At 38.0% G+C, this 18534-nt stretch overlaps 1 protein-coding gene across 3 annotated transcripts in view; it reads left to right on the forward strand.

The window, feature by feature from the left end:
• The window catches only part of SASH1 (SAM and SH3 domain containing 1), a 538649-nt gene that overhangs the window by 154266 nt on the left and 365849 nt on the right, over positions 1–18534 (forward strand). The window contains exon 1 of one of the 3 annotated variants that reach the window (XM_017736379.1): positions 2545–2619. The exons of the other annotated variants lie outside the window; for them this stretch is intronic. Coding sequence (XP_017591868.1) covers positions 2593–2619 — 27 coding nt within the window. The 5' untranslated portion in view covers positions 2545–2592. Of the gene's footprint in view, positions 1–2544; positions 2620–18534 lie in introns of those variants that run through there. 3 annotated transcript variants of the gene reach the window in all.

Raw genomic sequence — 18534 nt, forward strand, 5'->3', positions numbered from 1 at the left:
ACTGATGTTCTTCCTCTAGTTGTTTTAGTTTCTCAAGTTAGATCAGGATTACTGTTACTTCTGATTTTTTTTTTTTTTCCCAAGATTTTTTAGAATTTTTGCAAAAATTAGAAGCTGATTTAAAGGAAGGAGGGGAAAGAGGAATGCAGCTGTGTGGGCAGGACAGGAGTGCTTGTCTGGGTGTTAGAGCAGATTTAACGTGGCAAAAGTCATGAAGCTACACTGAGTATCTGTCTCCCCTTTTTCTTGTCAGAGTTAAGGACAAGACTTGGTTGATGTGTGAGTTAAGAGTAGAGCAAGGTTCATGCCTCTGCAATTTTTGTAAGTGTTGCAATCACTATAGAGCAAACCACCCTATTCTGCAGCCTAGATTCCACTGTTAGAGCAATGCCTCAGTATTTGTGAAAGCAAGACACTTTTGGTCCATGTCTACAATGGTAATTTTTTTTTTTTTTGAATATTAGCTGATTTGGCCTTCAACCCTTCTGCACTTCAAATCTTGAACTTTGTGCAACACAAATGCATTTTTTTCTCACACTTCAAGGGAATCTTAAATAAGATATATCTTTAAAACTATGAAAATTCAAATAATGAAGTGTGAAAATTGCCCCCTTATTGTTTTGCAGAAAGGATAAGAGATGGTTGTTGAATGAGGGATTTGGAAGATAAAAGGCACTGAGAAAATGTCAAATAGGGAGAATATATAGAAAGTAGGAGGACCATTCAGGAAGTCTGGGGGGGGGGCTCTGCCTGCAGGATACTGGAACCTTCTGGATTTCCTTTTATAAATATTTCACAGAATTTAAAAATAATGCTGACTTCTTTGATTCAAGAGATAATAGCAAACATAAAGCCAGATCATAGCTTGGTCCTTCTGTGAATATACCGAAGCTTTTGCCCCAGTAGGAGCAGGCCAGCTGACGCACTTTAACAAAGCATATTTCCCCCCCGATGCTTAAAAGAGCAGGTTCTGTTGGCAGAGCCTTAGCCATTGTAATTGAGACTGAATGCGCCAAATTTCAGAGCTTAAAGCCTTCAGAAAGACCCAGCACATCAGGAACATCTTTGAAAGGTTTTAGGAAAGGATTCCAGCAAACAAAACTGTAACTCTTCTCAAAAATAGTTATGTTAGAAAGCAGAAAGAGATTATCTCTGCATTTCTTATGAGAATAAAACTTCTATAAATTACCTCATAGGGGTACTGCTGTCATCTGGAAAGGTTAACACCTCACAGTGATTCTTGTTTATCTCATTGGTCATTAATTTCCAGGAATGGCCTGGAGCCACAAGTAAGATAATAAATAAATAATGTAAACCTCGTAAGCCTTGAACTTAAAATACAGCAAACTGTTATTAAAAATTGTAGTCATGTGCAATAAACAGGGTCAGCAGTATTAATCAGCTATCTGGGAAGACAAACACCATCACTGCAAACTTCCCCCCTTCCTCCTTCTTCTCCCCACTTTATATACTGAGTGTGATGCCATGTGGTCTGGAATATCCCTTTGGTCAGTTGGGGTCACCTGTCCTGGCTGTGTCTCCTCCCAGCCTCCCATGCACCCCCAGCTTCCTCACCAGTGTGGCCTTGCAAAAAGCAGAAAAGGCCTTGGCTTTGTGTAAGCCCTGCTCAGCAATAACAAAAACAGCTCTCTTTTATCAGCTCTGTGTTCAGGACAAATCCAAAACTGTTGCCAATAATGAAATACATTTCTGGATCACTTTCTCCTGTATTAATGTTGCCACTTGGCTTGCTGAATCACTTCTGCTATTGAAGTCATAGATACTTTTAAGTGAATAGCGCCAGTTTTTACTGGGTTTAGGTTTTGCATGTATTCTGCAGATAAATGTTTCCTTCAAGACATGGAATTAGATAAACTAATTTTAATTAAGATCATCTGTTTGGACATTGAATAATCATGCTGGCATTGTCTTACTGGGATACTTAAATAAGACATTTAAGTCTACACTTACACATCAGAAATACACACTTAAGTTGATTGCCAAAGGATCCAGATTTCAGAAACTTAATTATATTTCTGTCAACTGGGCAGCTTTCATTTTTATAGAACTTGGCCATCCAAATTTGAAAACACTGATCAAATTTTTTTCACAATGCCAACAATGGTTTGGTGCTTTTTCAGGGAAAAAGAAGATAAACAAACAAAAAAAATCTCTTTTAATGCTTTCAAGATTTTTTTTTTTCTTAGTAAGAATGCGCCTGTGCTCTTTATCAGTACGTGGATACAGATAATAAAAAGGCCTGAGACATGATCTTGGCTAAGGGCCTCCACACTGCTTCTACAAACAGCCCCAAACGAAGGCATTGTTTTGGCCTCTTCAGTTTGTTCTGCCTCAGATGCAGCTGCGGTGGAAGGTTCCTGAGCAATGGGAACATAAATAGAGCAGTTTCTGGCCATCCACCCGTGTGGAGGAAACCCCGTATTTACAATTCATCTGGTCCCTATTCTGAGTGAGGATCCAGAAACGAGACTGTCCTCTCCCTGGGTATTCAGAGCAGCAGAAACCACTGAGGACCTCAGAAGATCCCAAAGGCCACTGGAGCTCTTTGCAAAGTGTGGCTGAAGTTACCGCATGCTATTGACAAAAGCTGGACTGCAGGTCTGTTGCATTTTCTGCCATTTTACTGATTGCTTTTGCCTAGGAACCCATCTAGAAGCTGCAGAATCGAGTTGGCTCCCTTCTCAGTGTTCAGGCAAAGCTGTTCTGCAGCAGCTTCCTTATTTGTTCTCATTTTCACAAGCTGTTACTGGTTGAGCATCAGATTGAGAGACTCTTGCCTGCTTCTGCCCTGCCAGGGGTGGCCTTTCCCTCAGCCTGAGGAACAGTACTGGGTGTGAGCCTGCCCAGATGAGGGGGTGAGCAGCTCCTTTTTGCAAAACCAGGGGCTTGGTGGGAATTAGCCAAACTAATGAGGGAAAGTCTCTGCCTTCTCACTATCTTGTCTTCCTACTGCATGTTTATTTCTGTCATTTTTAATCCGTGGTTAATGCCCAATCAACTTCTGTTTCTTAACTTTGGATGCAATTGCTGTCCCTGGAGGTGGAAATCTCTGCCCTGGGAGAAGAGAAAGGGAACAGTAATTATAATTGTTAGAGTTTGTGTTTACTGCTGGCCTTTTATTCTAGTTGCTACTGTTAAGTAGTTGGCTATCTGAGTTTTGAATTTATACCGAAAAGGCTTGATCTTTGCAAGGTTGATGGAGACTCAGAAGGGGCCCCAGCTGCTTGTGCTGTTGCCAGCACTTTGGAGCTGAGCATCAAATTGTTTCCTTTGTTCTGCTTGTAGCCACTGTTAATTCCTATGGGTTGTGATGGTGGTCAGACATTTTTTTTTTTTCCAATTATTTCAGATTTCAATGTATTTTAAGGGATTTTCTCCATTATGTTCTCAATAAAGACTAGGTATGTTAAAAGAAAACATAGATAAATTATTCTAATCCATATATGCAGAGGGAGGAAGGTGACCCTTCCTTGAATCCACTGCAACTCACCATATCCTACTGTTTCAAAAGAGACCTGCCCTGGGGTTTGTTTTGCACCTAGTTTAACAACTACTTTGCTGCAGGACTGGCCTATCGTCATTTTGAAAGGGTATTTCATATCCCTTTAAGAAGTTTTGAGTTTATTTCACTGTATAGGACACAAATTTGTAAGTGAAAAGCTTACAAAGACTTTACTTATTTTGAAGTGCTGTTTCAGATAAAGCATGATTGTAGGCAGTAGGAGCAAAGTAGCCTATGAAAACTTACATTATGTTCATATTTGTTACATATGTGACTGCATTCTTCTGTTCTTGTAATACACAGAAAAGTGTTTGTGCTTAGACTTGTGGTTTGGAGCAAAGACTATTACAATAGAAATTATATATTGAGATTTAACTGCTCCGTGGATTGTAGTACAATAAAGTAGTAATCCATCTCTCCTATGATGGTTCTAATTTTTTATTCAGCCATGGCATTCTGTACCAGGCTGTTTATCGTGTACTCATGGATCTGATAGTTGTGAAATTGGCAGATGGTTTGTGGTGCTTTTCTAGGAGTGGTTGCATCAATCCCAGTGATTAAAAGGCTTGCTGATTTGCTTACCCAAAAGGATTAATGGCAGGCAGTGAAGGCTTTGTTTGAAAAATCCATGCCACATAATTCAGCAAAGGGTCAAAAAAGTAGACAGGAAGTAATCCAGTATTAGAGTTGCATTATGGAGAAGCCTTTTAAAAAACTTACGGACTCAGCAACTGATGATGTGTCTTGATGAGGTCTGAACTATCAAGGAAAATGCAGCTTCACAGTTTTCTCAGTCATTCCATGAGGATAAAGTTCAAGTTTTTAAGCAGGTCAGCAGCAGAACTGAATGACATGTAAAACTTTGGAGAGCTGCCCTGCGTATTTTACTTCTGTAAAAAATCAGAAATGTACAGAATGATGACCTTGACCCATCCTCTCCCACCTATGTAATTTAAGCATTTGTAAACTGCTGATTTTTTTGTTGATATAGTCAGATACCTAGGCAGACAAGACTGAGCACTTTGGCCTGCTGCTTAGACTTTTGTAAGTTGTTGTGATGGTTTCCTAGGAAATTGTAGTAGCAAATTGCAAAGTATAGCCTACTGTAATAGTAGACTATTGTATTTAAAGTTAAATGTAAAGTATACAACATATAGCCCAGTGAAGAGCAAACTCCTCTGGGAGTTCAGGAAGCTTGTCCCTGTTCCGAAAACCATTTTTAATCTGTAGGCAATGGTCTGTGAATGGTCTGTGAAAAGCTACCATATCAACCTTTTTATGCTCATTTTCTCGTCAGCCCTTTGCCTCTACCATTCTTGGTTTTTCAGCTCTGAGCAGAGGCAGCTCCCTCTCAGTTCTGCCTCTGGTCAGATAAGCAGGGCACTCCTGAGCAGTGGGTTTCAAATATTCTCAAGCTTGGAAGGCCTGGGTCCTGTCTCTGTCAGCAATTGTGCTAACTGCTGGATGTCCCACCAAGGTAGTCTTGGCTTTGTCTGCCCAGTGTGAGCTTCTCTTTTCAGTCAGGGAAAGTTGCCTTAGTCATTTTGGAGTGATTTGTTTTGAACACACCAACTGCCTTTATTTGTTTGGGGAATTTAGGTACAAGTGAGTTTAGGTGATAGACACCTTTCCATAGACTGAGGTGCTTCTCCATATCCATTTCATGATTAGGGAATGGAGTTGTTTCTTGACTATGCATTTCTGAAAATGTACAAATATGCCTATTTTGGGTCCCTAGCATACTGTAGGCAGTTGGTGTATGCTGTCATACAGACGCAGTGCTGCCATCATTCCTTCTGTGATTCAGCTGAATCTGGATATTGGTATTTTTTCTTAAAAATAAATTACATCCCTTCTATTTCTTTTGCCTCATTACGTTATCTCAATTTTGGCACTTTGTGCAAGCTCTAGGTATTATTAAATAGACATTGAACTAGCTCCACTTGCTTTTTGCTTCCAGCCCTTCCTTGTGATGCCTTTGCATTTTTAATCTCACCTGTGTGGTCAGAAACTACAGCCTGATCATCATGGGGGCCGTGGCTGGGCAAAAGAGAATCTCCTTGTGAAGAACTCATTCTAAGTATCCTTGAAATCTCCATTTGAGATTTCTGTCCTTTAGCCTGACCAATAGTTGGTCTTTTATCCCAGCTAATCCTCTTAGAGTTGCAAACAGCTTTTCAGTCCTAGGTAAGCCACAGACATTTTTCAAGGTTTAGTTTATCTTCTGTCATCAAGCTTAAGGCATACGTTTTAAAACAAATGTCGGTCTTACCTGAGGTATGACTCTCCTCAGCCATATAAAATGCATTTGCACAGTCAGCTGCCTCTACATGATTGCTAACCAAAATACATCAAGAACACAGAAAGCAGCTACTATCAGACTATTCTCTGCTGGTTCTTTTTACCAGCACCCACTTTTTGAAGTACAGAATGTGATTTAGATCTCTTTTAATTGTCTTTATTCTATCCCAGGTTTCCATCTTTGCTGCTGAGATTATTTTCTGTAATTTCATTTTCTCCCTGCTGCTAGATGCTATTCAGATATCGCTTTGGGCAATAGTGCTTGAGAGGAAGATCCTTATTTAGGGGTGCATTTTCAGTCACTTCCACTTAAATGGAGCAGGTGCTTCATTGTGAGATCTTCCTGCATCTTCCAAAGAATGAGCAGAATTATGTAAAGCTTCAGTTCTTCTATCACATAGTATTTGTGATGATATCAACCAGATTACTCATCTGGAGTGTTGTCTACAGATTCTGAGGCCCAACTAGAAAACCTGTCTTATAGACTGTTCCGGTTTGGTCAAATTTAGGAATATATCCTCTGAGAGAAGGCAGGTCACCACCACCCCTCCCCCACCAGGTTTGGGAAAAATAAATTTTCCTCGAAGGAAAGTGAAGGAGATAAAAACTATTTCTTTAACAAACACACGGGAAAAGGATAATAATGCCAAATAATAAAATCCCTCGCTGTGGAGAAAAAACCTGGGAAAGTGTCAGAGTCCTCCCTTTGGTCTCCTCGGAGCTGGGGCTTGGCCCAGGGCCAGGCCCTCTGTGCTCGGTGGAAAGTCCTCCTGATGTGCTCCGATATTGAAGCAGTCCAGCAGAAAAGGGAGAAAATCCGAAATTCCAGGGAAGGAAAGAAAAGTTCAACTCTCAGTCTTTCTCTGGAGAAAAAGAAACTGAAAACTGGCCAAAAGCTGACTGGAAAAAAAGCCTGCAAGCCGGGTGCTTCCTCGCTCCCCCACTGCAGCTGGAAAAAAAAATCTCTATCTCTGTGTGACCTTGAACAAGCTGCAAACTGTTTTGAAGAAGTTTTGCTCAGTTTTTCCGTCTTCCTCTCAGGCTCAGTTTAAAGGCATAGAAAGGCACAAAATTAATTTCTGGGTATAGGGCAGGGATATGGGATACACATCATAAAGTCACCCCAAGACATAGACCAAAGATAAAATGGTTAAATGTGTCCAAATAACCTAAGACCCTACCTGAAAAAGATAAAAAATAATTAGGATTCTAAATTTAATTGAAAATATTTCTACATTCTTTTGCATTATTTGCTCTGCTAGATTTAAATCCAGGGATTTTAAATATGCATATTTTCCATATTGTCTCACTATACCCTGGGGATGCTCTATGTAAGCTGTTTTTAATTAGATTTGTGGTTAAAAGAAACTGCCTTTGTCCTAGCTGAGCAACTAGATGTGTTGAATACTTTTAATGGCACTCTCTCTTTATTCTGTGTGTGTGATCATTTACTACTTTTTTTCCAAGCTATAAAAAGGCACAAATTAGCTTCAATTAATAGAGGCATGATACTGATGTGATTCTGATCTCACAGGTAGTAGATGGGAATCTCTTGTGAAAAAACACCTGAAAAGGGAATGAATTTAACATGCTAATTTACCTAAAATTTAGGATAGCTTCCACAACCAAATAATTTTCCTTTCATTTAATCCCTTCATATGTGGCAGTCCAGCACACAGCTGCCTTTTTCCATTTGCACGGTATCACTTTCCCAGAGGGAAGTGTGGCAGTATCTTGCTGGGTTGCTAGTGTTTTGGCCACTCCTGGCTTTGGATCATGGTATCATCGGGTATTTTGTTTTGGATCTGTGTAATGTAATGATGAAAGAGAGGAATTCTTAGCATTGGCCTAATGCACTCTGCTTGTTTAATGACATGATAAGAGTAATGTGATGTCCATAATGAAGGTAGTCTGTGATGACTTCACTTGATATGGAACCAGCCTTAGGCTACAAAAGAAGGCTGGCCAGATATTTTGGGTTTTTTAAATAGATCACAAGGCTTTTGAAGGTATCTTCAGCACCCTCCTACAGAGAAGGACTTTTCTTCCTAACCTCTTTTCTGCGTCTGACTAGATGACATTAAAAAACAAAAAAACCCATACCACTACACACACACACACACACACACACACACACTCTATTCCTTCTTGCCCCAAGTTGATTCTCCAAACTGGATATTTAGAAATTGGGAATATGTACTAAATTTGGAAACAAGGTATTTTGAGTTTATAAAGAGATTGTTTTTCAATAACTGATGAAAATCAAAAGCTCGACTATCCTACCATTTACTAGTGAGAGACTGGGGATGTAGTTTTTTTGAGAGAACTTTTAAATAGGGACTGGAAGTTAGTACCGAAAAAATAAGAAATAAGAAGAATCACAGATTTTTTTTTCCTTTTTTTTCCTTTCCCAAACTAAATTCTGATTACTCATTTGATTAACTCTGTTTTGGGAAAAGCTAGCTGTTAATTTTTGCCACAGTAAGGTATAGTAGACTGGTAAGAGATTTGTATTACAGGTGAAAACCATATACCTGGTGCAGTATAATGGCAAGTGCATCAGCTTCAGCTGAAGACAGTATGAATCTTTGTATCTATTGCCATGCTCATGAAAAGGATGTATTTTTGTAACTTTTCCAGAATTTTAGTGTCTCCCTCCCCTTTGCAGGTAGAGGTATCTTGTCTGCAATAGCAAGACAGAAATAGACCTATGATTTTTGCTTCTTGTTTTCTTCTGGTTATTGTGTGACATTTGCAAGCTCAGCAAGTCATATATTTTCAAAATAATATTTTTTATGGTATTTTAAAAGTAGCAATGGCTCCAGTCTGATTTGGAGTGGTGACCATGAGACTGAAAGAAGAATTTTTTTTTTTTCTGTAAAAAACTACCATACCATAGATGACTTTCAATCAATCAAACAAACCTATTAAACAGAGTTGCTGACACAGGTGGTAACTGGTTTCTGCCAAACATCACAGAGAAAGTGACTTCTGTCATCACAACATGATACAGAATAGGCTGCCTTGTGCATTCCCTTTGTGAAGGAGTCAGGCGAATATCTTTGTAATGCTGTTGAAGAGGAGATTACATCTCCTCACCTGAATTGGTAGCTGTCATAAGGTTTTCCAAAAACTATAACATAAATCTTAGTTTTTGATGATTTCTGAGATTGAATTGAGTTGAGCTGAAGCCTTTATTGCATTGAGTCGCAATGAGAGTCAAGGACCAATGGACGTGAATAAGAATTAAAGAGATGCAAGAAAATAGCCCCAATAAAAAAGCGCAGCACTTGGATGCCACAGTTAGATTGAGTCCTGAATTGCCTTTGATGGGTTTCTCAATCTTGTCAGTAATGATGGTCTCCCATGGTGCCAGCAAACCGTGAGCAATTTTCTGCAGTAGCTGCTGTGACCAGATTGTATTAAGATGAAATGTTGTCATGAGACATGTACAAAATCTTCTCCTTGCTTGTGTCTGATGCAAGGAAGAAAACCATCTTTCTCTGCTTGGTGAACCATAGGCTAGAACCTGCCTCAAATCAAGGCTGGAAGAAAATATGTTTGTGTTTTGCTCACAGGCTGTTGTATCTTTTTTATTGTATCAGTTACAACTGATCAGTTACAACTTTTGTAACTGGAATAAAATGAAATTGTACGGACTATTTTCAATATATTAAATATAATTTGGTCATTTATGAGGGTATATTTTCAACAGTGATTTTTTTAGCATAACGTAACCTAGTGTGAGCATTTGTCGATAGCATTGCATTGTGCTTAATGCATGCTTTCTGTACATAATTTAAATTTGTAATTCTTAGAAGTAAGCCAGCTTAGCAGTGGATGGATAGCATAGAGTATTTCAGTTGGAAGGGACCTAAATGATCATCTAGTCCAACTGCCTGACCTATTCAGTTGCTGATGAGATGGGAGAACAAAATTGTTCAGATGTTTATTGAGGACCACTGACAGAGATGAAAGGTATCTACATCACAGATACTCAGTTCTGTTAAATCCATTGCAATCATCTATTTGAGACCTTTAAGATGATGGAAGTTCACAACTAAACAGTTCTTTAATGGAAATTTAGGTATTTTAAATTAAAAATAGATATGAGCCTAATTATGCCAAAATTTGGAAACAACAGGAAGTTATATCCAATTAATTTTAAGTAGGAATTCTTGGGCAGGATTTTGGTTAAGGTTTGAGTTCTTATAATTACTTTTGCCAGTAGTGAAAGAGAGATACCAGCAGGTACTGCATACAAAACAGTTTCTGCTCATAACCGGTAAATCAGAAAATTTCTATCTTTGCATAATTGTTAGGGATAGTACTTTCAATTTTAAGTGGGTAAAGTGCATAAGCAGTCAGGTGTAGCTGAAAGTAGAGCAACAGTTCTAAATCCTTTAGACACATCATTAGCTGATACAATTAATGGACACATGGATAATTATCATGAACACTTACGATGGTTATTTAAATAGAATGCTTGACTCATAAAGCTGCTGGAATTCTTCAAAGTCGTTAACAAGTACATGGGTAAAGGAGATTGTCAGAATTTCCAGGCGGCTTTCAAAAAGGTGACTTGCCAGAAGTTTTAAGGAAATTAAGTGACTAAAGGATTGCTGCCTGTACAGTTAGTTTAGTATTCAGGTAGTGGATAAAAGAAAAAAAAACAACAAAGAAATAGAAATAACAAGACTCAATACAGATATGACCAAGTCTGTTCATGATATTCAGGTTATCTCGGAATAGTAACCACCAGGTTGATCAACAACCAAGTACAAGATGAACTTAGAGAATCAGTGACTGAGCAGTGAAATGGCAGATGATATGCAATGTAAACAGATACAAAGTGATACAGGTAGAAAAAAGTCAGAACTTCACACAGAAAATGAAGGTCTTGAGCTCACTATTAGTACTTAGGAGGACCAAGAGTGGCCTGGCCAGGCTGAGTACATCTTCCTCTGTAAGTAAGAGGGGACTGAACTGAAGCCAGCAGAAAGCAGGTTTGGAACATGAAAAGGAGGCAGGTTTTCAACAGTCATGGTACATCTTGAGGCAGAACAAAAGTTCTGATGTGTTAAAGCTAAGGAACTAAAATTGCCCTAAAAATTATTTCAAGGATAGTTCTCTTTCTGATGGTCCCAAAACATGGCGTATTAGTACTAGCAGATGAAAACATAACCACCTTCTGTGGCTGGCACAGAGAGCTTCTGAACTGTGCTGCTGTCAGCACCTTTCACCAGCAGCCATATAATAATACTGACGAATCTGTAATGTGTTGCTTCACTGATAGTATTTTCAGTCTTGTGAAGATAAAAAGGACAAATCTCACAGGTGCTGTGCTGTCCTGCATGAGAACGAAGCCTAAACTCTGACGCTGAATCCCTCATGGGTGATGACACCAACTGAACAAACAGGATGCTTCTGAAGTGGTGAAAGGGAGAAATTGCATATCTGAACTCCTGGGCCTAAAAGCTGAGACAGGATAAAGTGAAATGAAATGAAAGTGAAAATATGAGAAATACACCAGCCAAGGTGGTTGAAATTGATGGATACATGTGAGCAAAGTGCAATAATAGCTCCCTGTTAGAAAATCCCTGAAGCTGCATGACTTAGCAGGAGCAGCATGACCTCAGTTTCTGATTCATAGACTTGAGCAAGATGTGAGTAACTTTTCAGATCTCTGCCAAAATGAGTATTCCGAACACAGTTTGTGTATTTGAGTAAGTATGTTGGAAAGAAATTCTTCCAGAGAGTTTGTGAGGTTTTTCCCCCTGACCGTGACAAGATGTGACAGCTTTACAAGTGCAAACTCAGAAGAGGAAAAAAACACTATGTTTTTTCTTCCTTTTTTTGTGTTAAGTAATTTCCTGTTAACTGAATGGAAATAACTCATCTTCTCGTATCAGTATCACAGTGCATATCTAATCTTTGGCAGGTCTTAAAACAATAAGCATTGGGGAGCATTGGTTATTACCATTTTCTAAGATTGTTTTGAGTCCTTCAGTAATTTAAGTTGCAGCTTAGACAGGCAGTAAATATGTACTTCAGTAATCAATTTGAGGTAAGTATTTGGAGAGGGAGACATACATACTGAAGGGCTGTTAGTATATCCTTTATCCTGCAGGTGTACAGCATATGAAAAAAATAGAATGTAGCAGGTGGGAATGCTGAAGACCTCTGGAAGTTATGAAACTCGTGGCTGTTCATCCTGAGAAAATACGGCTAGCTACTGTTAAATATGATTTCTTTATATGTTGCCTTGATTGATTAATTGCTTAATTAGGAGGTTTAGATTGGTTAATGTTGGTTCTACCATTTGTCATGGATGCAGGTAATATTTGTATCTCTGGTTGACAACATTCATTTACTTCTCTCCACTTTATGCATCTCTGGTTTAGCTCCTGATGTTTCTTTAGGCCCACTCAAATGTTTCATCCCAATCTTGGGTGCTTCAGGCATCTCTCTTGAGTACATAGTCTGCATTTTGAAGTGGAAAAATCCCTTCCAATACCAATTCCTTGAAATGTCTTCCTTAAACTACCCATATTTTCCATACAATTTTTCTATCAATTGTTCTTTATTAGCCATTTCATTCTGAAGCTACATCTTTTAAAAAAACCCAAACCTTCTACTAAGCATTTCTTTCATTCCCCTTCAAGCCAAAATTCTATTTTCCTTTTGCCTGAAGCCTCCTGATATTTTTCCTGTAAATCATTCTTCATGCCATCCCTACATACTTTCCACTTCAAAATATCCCTTCCCATCTGCCTTCTAAGAGGTGTACCCTTTGTTCCTTTGTTTATTCTCTCCTTGCAAGCTATGACATCTTTCTATATCTTATGGCCACCCAATATATTTACACCTCTTTTTGCCTCCCGTATGTATATTGCTATATTTTCACTGCTCAAGATCTCTTCTGTTGTAAAAATTACCTGCTTGCTTTGCTTCCATGTATTGCATTTGTAACCCTCTGCCTCATCTCACTGGGTTTTCTTCCTTTCTAATCCTTGTATTCTTCTCCACATCTGAGAGGGCACATATATTTTCTTATCATTTGAAAGACCTTCTATCCTTTAAGAATCCCTTTGCTAGCTCTTTTTTTCCATCTCACACTCTCTTTTTGGGTTTCCTTCGCAGTCGCACAGAATGAAAGCTATGGAAAATGAGGGGTTTTTTAACAGCAGTCCTAGAAAAGTGAGACCTATATTTCTCATTCTCCTTTGTGGCTTTCATATTGTGTATTTCTGGCATAAAAGGATGTTCCTGTTCTCTCGTGAAAGTGTAGCTGCCTTTTTAGGGCCTTGGCATGAGTAGAATTGTACTTCTGAGAAGTTGAGGCTGTATGAGCTGCAGTAAGTGCCCAGCCACAGGATCAGTTTGTAGACCACAAGATTAATTTGAACCATTTTTTACTGTGAGACGAGTTCTTTGGATGCTGGCTAACCTCATTTATAACTTGAAGCAAAACAATCTATGTGAGCATTAACAAATAAAGCCTTTGCAACAAAGAATTGCCACAGAAGTATTTGGTATTTTTTCCAACAGTGCACAACCTGAATGCTGAATCTGTAGGACAGGTACACATAAAAATGATTGGTCAAGAGATTAAACTTCTCTGCCAGGTGCTTAAAAGATATTAGCTGCCTAACATCTAAAATATCAGCTTTCAAAGTCCTTAAAATCCTGCTTCTTGAGCAGCATGATCTCTGAGCTGGGGTGAGAGGAAATGTTATCTCATACAGGACTCTGAGATGAAGGTGTATTGTACTGGGTTCTTTCAATTCCTCCAACTTTCACCAAGCTTTCTGTGTGCAAAAGAACAGAGACTGAAGTGGAAGAAAGAGTTTAAAATGCATGCTAATTCAGAATTTAATTTGATTTATAACCAGTTACAGTCCATTCCCCACCAACCCATCTGCATTTTGGTTTTTTCCATAAAAGTGCAGTTTTTTGTAACTTTTAATAACGCTGCAAACAACAGAAGACTCATTCAGTGCAGTGTTTGTTCATTTGATAGCTTTTAAATAATTGCATCTTTTTTTTTGAAAATATATCTAAATGCCTAATTAGAAGGCTTATTTCTTCCCGTGCTAATGGTTCTGACTGAAAGCAGCTCTTCTAATGGGTAAATCTTTGTAAGTCTTTAAACTTCTGTGGTATTTGTAGATGGGTGAGTCTAAAGGCACTTACTAATGGAGGGACAAGTGTAGAGAGGAAAAAATTCCTATCACAGCTCAAATATGGCAAGTATCTCCTATATTAAATTTTCTGTATATGACTTAGGAATAGGTATGTCAGTATTCTGTTCCTGAGGGGGAATTTCCTTGGCTTTTGTGGTCGTAATAGTTCATAGTTCACACAATCAGCAGTCACGTGGGGGGTGTTCTTGACTTCACCTGTCATATAAGTGATGGAAAGTTACTGTATTTCCAGGGAATCTGTAAGGCAAATGCTGAATGTCTTACAGTAATTACAGAAAAACCTAAATATGTTTTTCTCTTAATCTTTTAAAAACTTTTCATAACAATCCACGTCTTCCCATTTCAGAAATAAAATTTGAAAAGATAGCCTGTAAAACACCACTAATTTTCAAGTAGATTTTTCCCTTGGTAAGATTTTTACCTGAACAGGGTCAGACAATCAGTGTTTCTCCAGAGCAGCTAATGCTGAATTGACTCATCATGGAAAGCAAGTGTGGATATGTCGTGCAAACACAGTATGACTTTCTCCCAAGCTTCCCTCACTACTGCTTCTGGATGGAGACGCCATTCAATGGGCACAAACTGGGAGACTGAAGTGCCAAACACCTGAGCTCAGTGTGGTTGGTACCTGTGCATTCCCACTGTAAAAACGTCATGCCAGTTTCCCATCAGAACTGTCTGGCTCCATCTATTTCTTTCTTTTTTCAGGGATTAGTACTGCCCATTGCAACCTGACCCAGGGTTGTTTCCAGCTGAGGAGTCCACTCTCTGTTCTCACTTTTCATGTAGGGTGTCAGAAAATACATGGGGTGAGGAGGGTGTATCCCATCATTTTTGGCATGATTCCTACCTGCAGAACTGCTGTGTGAGACAGTAGCACCTTTCAGGCATGGGGTGGGATAGAGGCACTGGAGCAGGATAAGGAAAAATCAAAAAGCTGCTTATCTGATCATCTTGAAATCATTTTCTTGATGTATGGTGCATATGGATCGGTTTTGAATGTTTTATGCAGAGATACCAAAACCAAATTATTTTTTTAAATTCTCCCTGGAATTTCTTCAGTTTCTGAAAATAATTTTTGGCTTATGCATGCCAAGTACATGTGAAATGCTCTTAATGTCAATTTAGCACTGTGGTGGTGTCAGTCATTATTTCTGCTTAATACTTCTTGCTCCTGCCCAAGAATTTCATTCTATCATAACATTAACCTGTGAGCTTATGTTCTCTCTGAACCTTTTCCAGCCTCATCATTTTCCAGAGTTCAAACCTCCTGTTCTGTTAGTGTGGGCCATATTCGTGGTTTCTAGATGTGCTGCCTGCCCAGTAACTGGTTTCTATGCACTATTTTCTCCTGCATATCTGAATTTACAAGCATTCTTAGTGTAATTTGAAAAATCAGCAATCTTGTTTGTTGGGTTTTTTTATTTACTCCTTCATGCTATTCTAAAATATTTAATGGGATCGTCTCTAGTACTGAACATTACAAAACTGCACTTTCAGCATTTTGAGAATGATTAGATATTAGATAATTTTAGATCACTTAGTATGCCAAGTGCATTATTTACTGGTATTGTCTGGTGTTGCATTATTTTATATTTAGTAGTGAATGTGATTCTAGCTGAATCAATGCAAAATTCTAAGAATATCCCAGGTTTGTAGTTACCAATTTATAACCTCTTAAAATAGTAGAACTAAGTATGGCTGCCAAGACTTTCATTACAGAACCACAAATGTCGTGTTTAACTGTATTCCCATCCTCTAGAAATCAAATCTTTGGCAATCTTTTCTTTCATTATGCATGGTATTCATACTTCTTTGTTTGCCTTTGTTGCATAATGAAATGTTAGACTGCCTTCAAATTTCTTAAGTATCTTGAAATTAAGGGGTTTCTATGAAAACTAGTAGCAGTGGTTGAAGTATCTCTCCACTCATCTGCACAGAGTTTTGAGAGGTCATTATAAAAAAGAAGCAGTTTAAGTAATTCTTTTGCCTAGTCCATATCGTGTATTTATACCCTTAATTTACTCACATAGTGAAAAAAATCTTTGTGCATTCTCATGTGATGAGTACCATATTGTGCTCTTTGTAAATTCAAGTATTACTTGAATACTTGAGCCTTGTTGGCATGTCATGAAATTTTATCATTTCTATTAATAACTGAAGTTTTTACTATTGCTAAGTATTCTCATGTTACTATATCTAAAAGCCTTTTTCATAGTGGCTGTATACCTGCCATCTGTGATTTTATTCTGGTTGATCTTAGATCTCATTCCCATGTTCCTGATAACATCCATTCTACTAAATAATTTCCCCTTACTTTATCATTCTCCAATTTGGCATACAGCCCTTGGGGAAGTGGTGATAAAAAAGGAGAAATGTCATCTAGTTGAAACCTATTATTTGTTCCAGTTCAGTCACTGTGTAGTTGTGCTGGAAAAAAGAACATGGCTTATTTTTAGGTTTACCAAAGCAGCAACATATTTAATATTTAGTCGTTTGCACAGAATATTAAATGAGTTCCTAAAAATCATGAGAGAAGCAGCTCCAAAAAAAAAAAAAAATCAGAAATGCGGGGATTTTTTTCAGAATGAACAATACATGTAAAATAAAATAAATTTTACCGAAGCAACCATATTTATTAGTTTAGTCAAAGAAATTACATAGTCCTCTTGCAGATAATTAAGATCTGACATAAAAATTGCATGTATCTTTTGAAACAAGATTTTATTACCTTAAACATCAGTGTCTTTAAATTGCTTCCATTTTCAAACCCTATTCTAAATATGCCTGTATCAGTAGGCCAGGCATCACATCGTGAATCAAAAATCATTTTGCTCCCTCTGGAAGTCAGGTGTTGATACTTTCTGAGGAGCTGTTTGCTGTGTAGTTGCTGTGCTGGAGCAAGGCTGAAGACATATTACTGTGGAGTCTGTTGTTTTTTGAACATAAATGGAACACCCCTCCAGCCTGCTGTGACGAATTTCCTGCACAGTCATGTCCTTGAATCACAAGCAATCAGTGAAGCATGGTTGCAGGAGAAGATTCTGGGAAAGAAACCTGGGGGGTAACTACCTTTTATTGCTTACATTTTTTCCTCTGAAACTATAGCTCAGAAACTACACTCAACTCCAGGTTAATTCTGGAAATAATGTGTATCAAACCTGCCACAGGATCTTGGGCTTGAAAAGGCACATGTCTGTAGTAATGATGTTAATCTTAAATGATACAGGAATTGTCCTACTAAATTAGAGATGCTTTCATTCTTTAATAGACACGGAATAAAAACCTACCTTCAGTTATTTTATAAGGTGATGGATGCCTCGCAAGAGAGCTTTAGTTACTCATGCCAAAAAGCCAAGCCTTTTGGATATCAAAGAGTAGATTTAGTCTAATTTTAGGCACTCCTGCAAAGAAATTAAGAAATTTCTGAGTGCTCATCAAGGCAAAAATCTCTTTGTCCCTCCTCTCTGTTGTATAAACGGAACTAACAAAAACTGATACAACAGATAATAATAGTAGAGTTGGTATCCTACACACAAAAAGGCAGTTGCATCTATTTTTGTTTCATTCCTCAAAAGGAACTGGGGTTTTTTTATGTATGCAAGAGCTGATTGGACATCTTCTTTTTCTTTTTCTTTTTTTTTTTTTTTTTTAATTCCAGGTAAATTCAAGAAAGAGGTCTATCTCAGCACCCATTCCCAACACATTTCCATTTTGATATGGACTTCCATTGGGAAAAGAAGGATTGAAAGTCAGTTTTTTATATACTGAAAATAATGTAACTGATAAGGAAAAGAGAAAAAAGATAGGCCCAATAGAAAACAAAATACAAGGCTAACATATATTTTTTTAAAACAGGTCATTTGGGATAGAACATTATTGTGGAAAGTAGCTTTAAAATCTAACCTGAAATACTGATACAATCTTTCCATAACCCAAATAGAAGTCTTTCAAACGCTCCTTTATTTTTATGTGCTCTTTCAAAAAATACTTGCCCAGTAGACCATAAAAATCCTAAGTGACATTGTAGTTTGTTAGTGTCTTAAATATTATTAATTATTTAAGCAGCTGTGTTGTCTTCTTTAAAGTAGTTATCCATCTGAATAATTGATAACATAATTGGTTGTGTTTATTTCTATTACCTAGGGGCTTGTCTTTGCTGTTTTAACATGGCTATCTGGAAGGAGGCTACTGATAATACACAGAACAGTTTTTAGTGCTTTTGATTCAAGAGGATAAAATTGTATTATACTGATTTTGGGGGAAGAATTGCTGTACGTTTTTACAAAAACTGTGCTATACTTGCATCTTAGGGAGGAAATGTCACTGTGATTCACCTTGGGATATTATAATATACAGCAGGGGGTTAGGACATTTTTGCATTTCTTTCTTTTTTTTTTCCAACAAAGTTGTTGACCTCTATCCCTTATGCAGTGGCTTTGTCTAACAGCACATGTAATCACACAGCACTCAGTTTCCCACATCCCGGATCAGACAGCAGTA

The sequence above is a fragment of the Corvus brachyrhynchos genome, unplaced genomic scaffold, assembly GCF_000691975.1.
Source record: "Corvus brachyrhynchos isolate BGI_N302 unplaced genomic scaffold, ASM69197v1 scaffold595, whole genome shotgun sequence".
NCBI lineage: Eukaryota > Metazoa > Chordata > Aves > Passeriformes > Corvidae > Corvus > Corvus brachyrhynchos.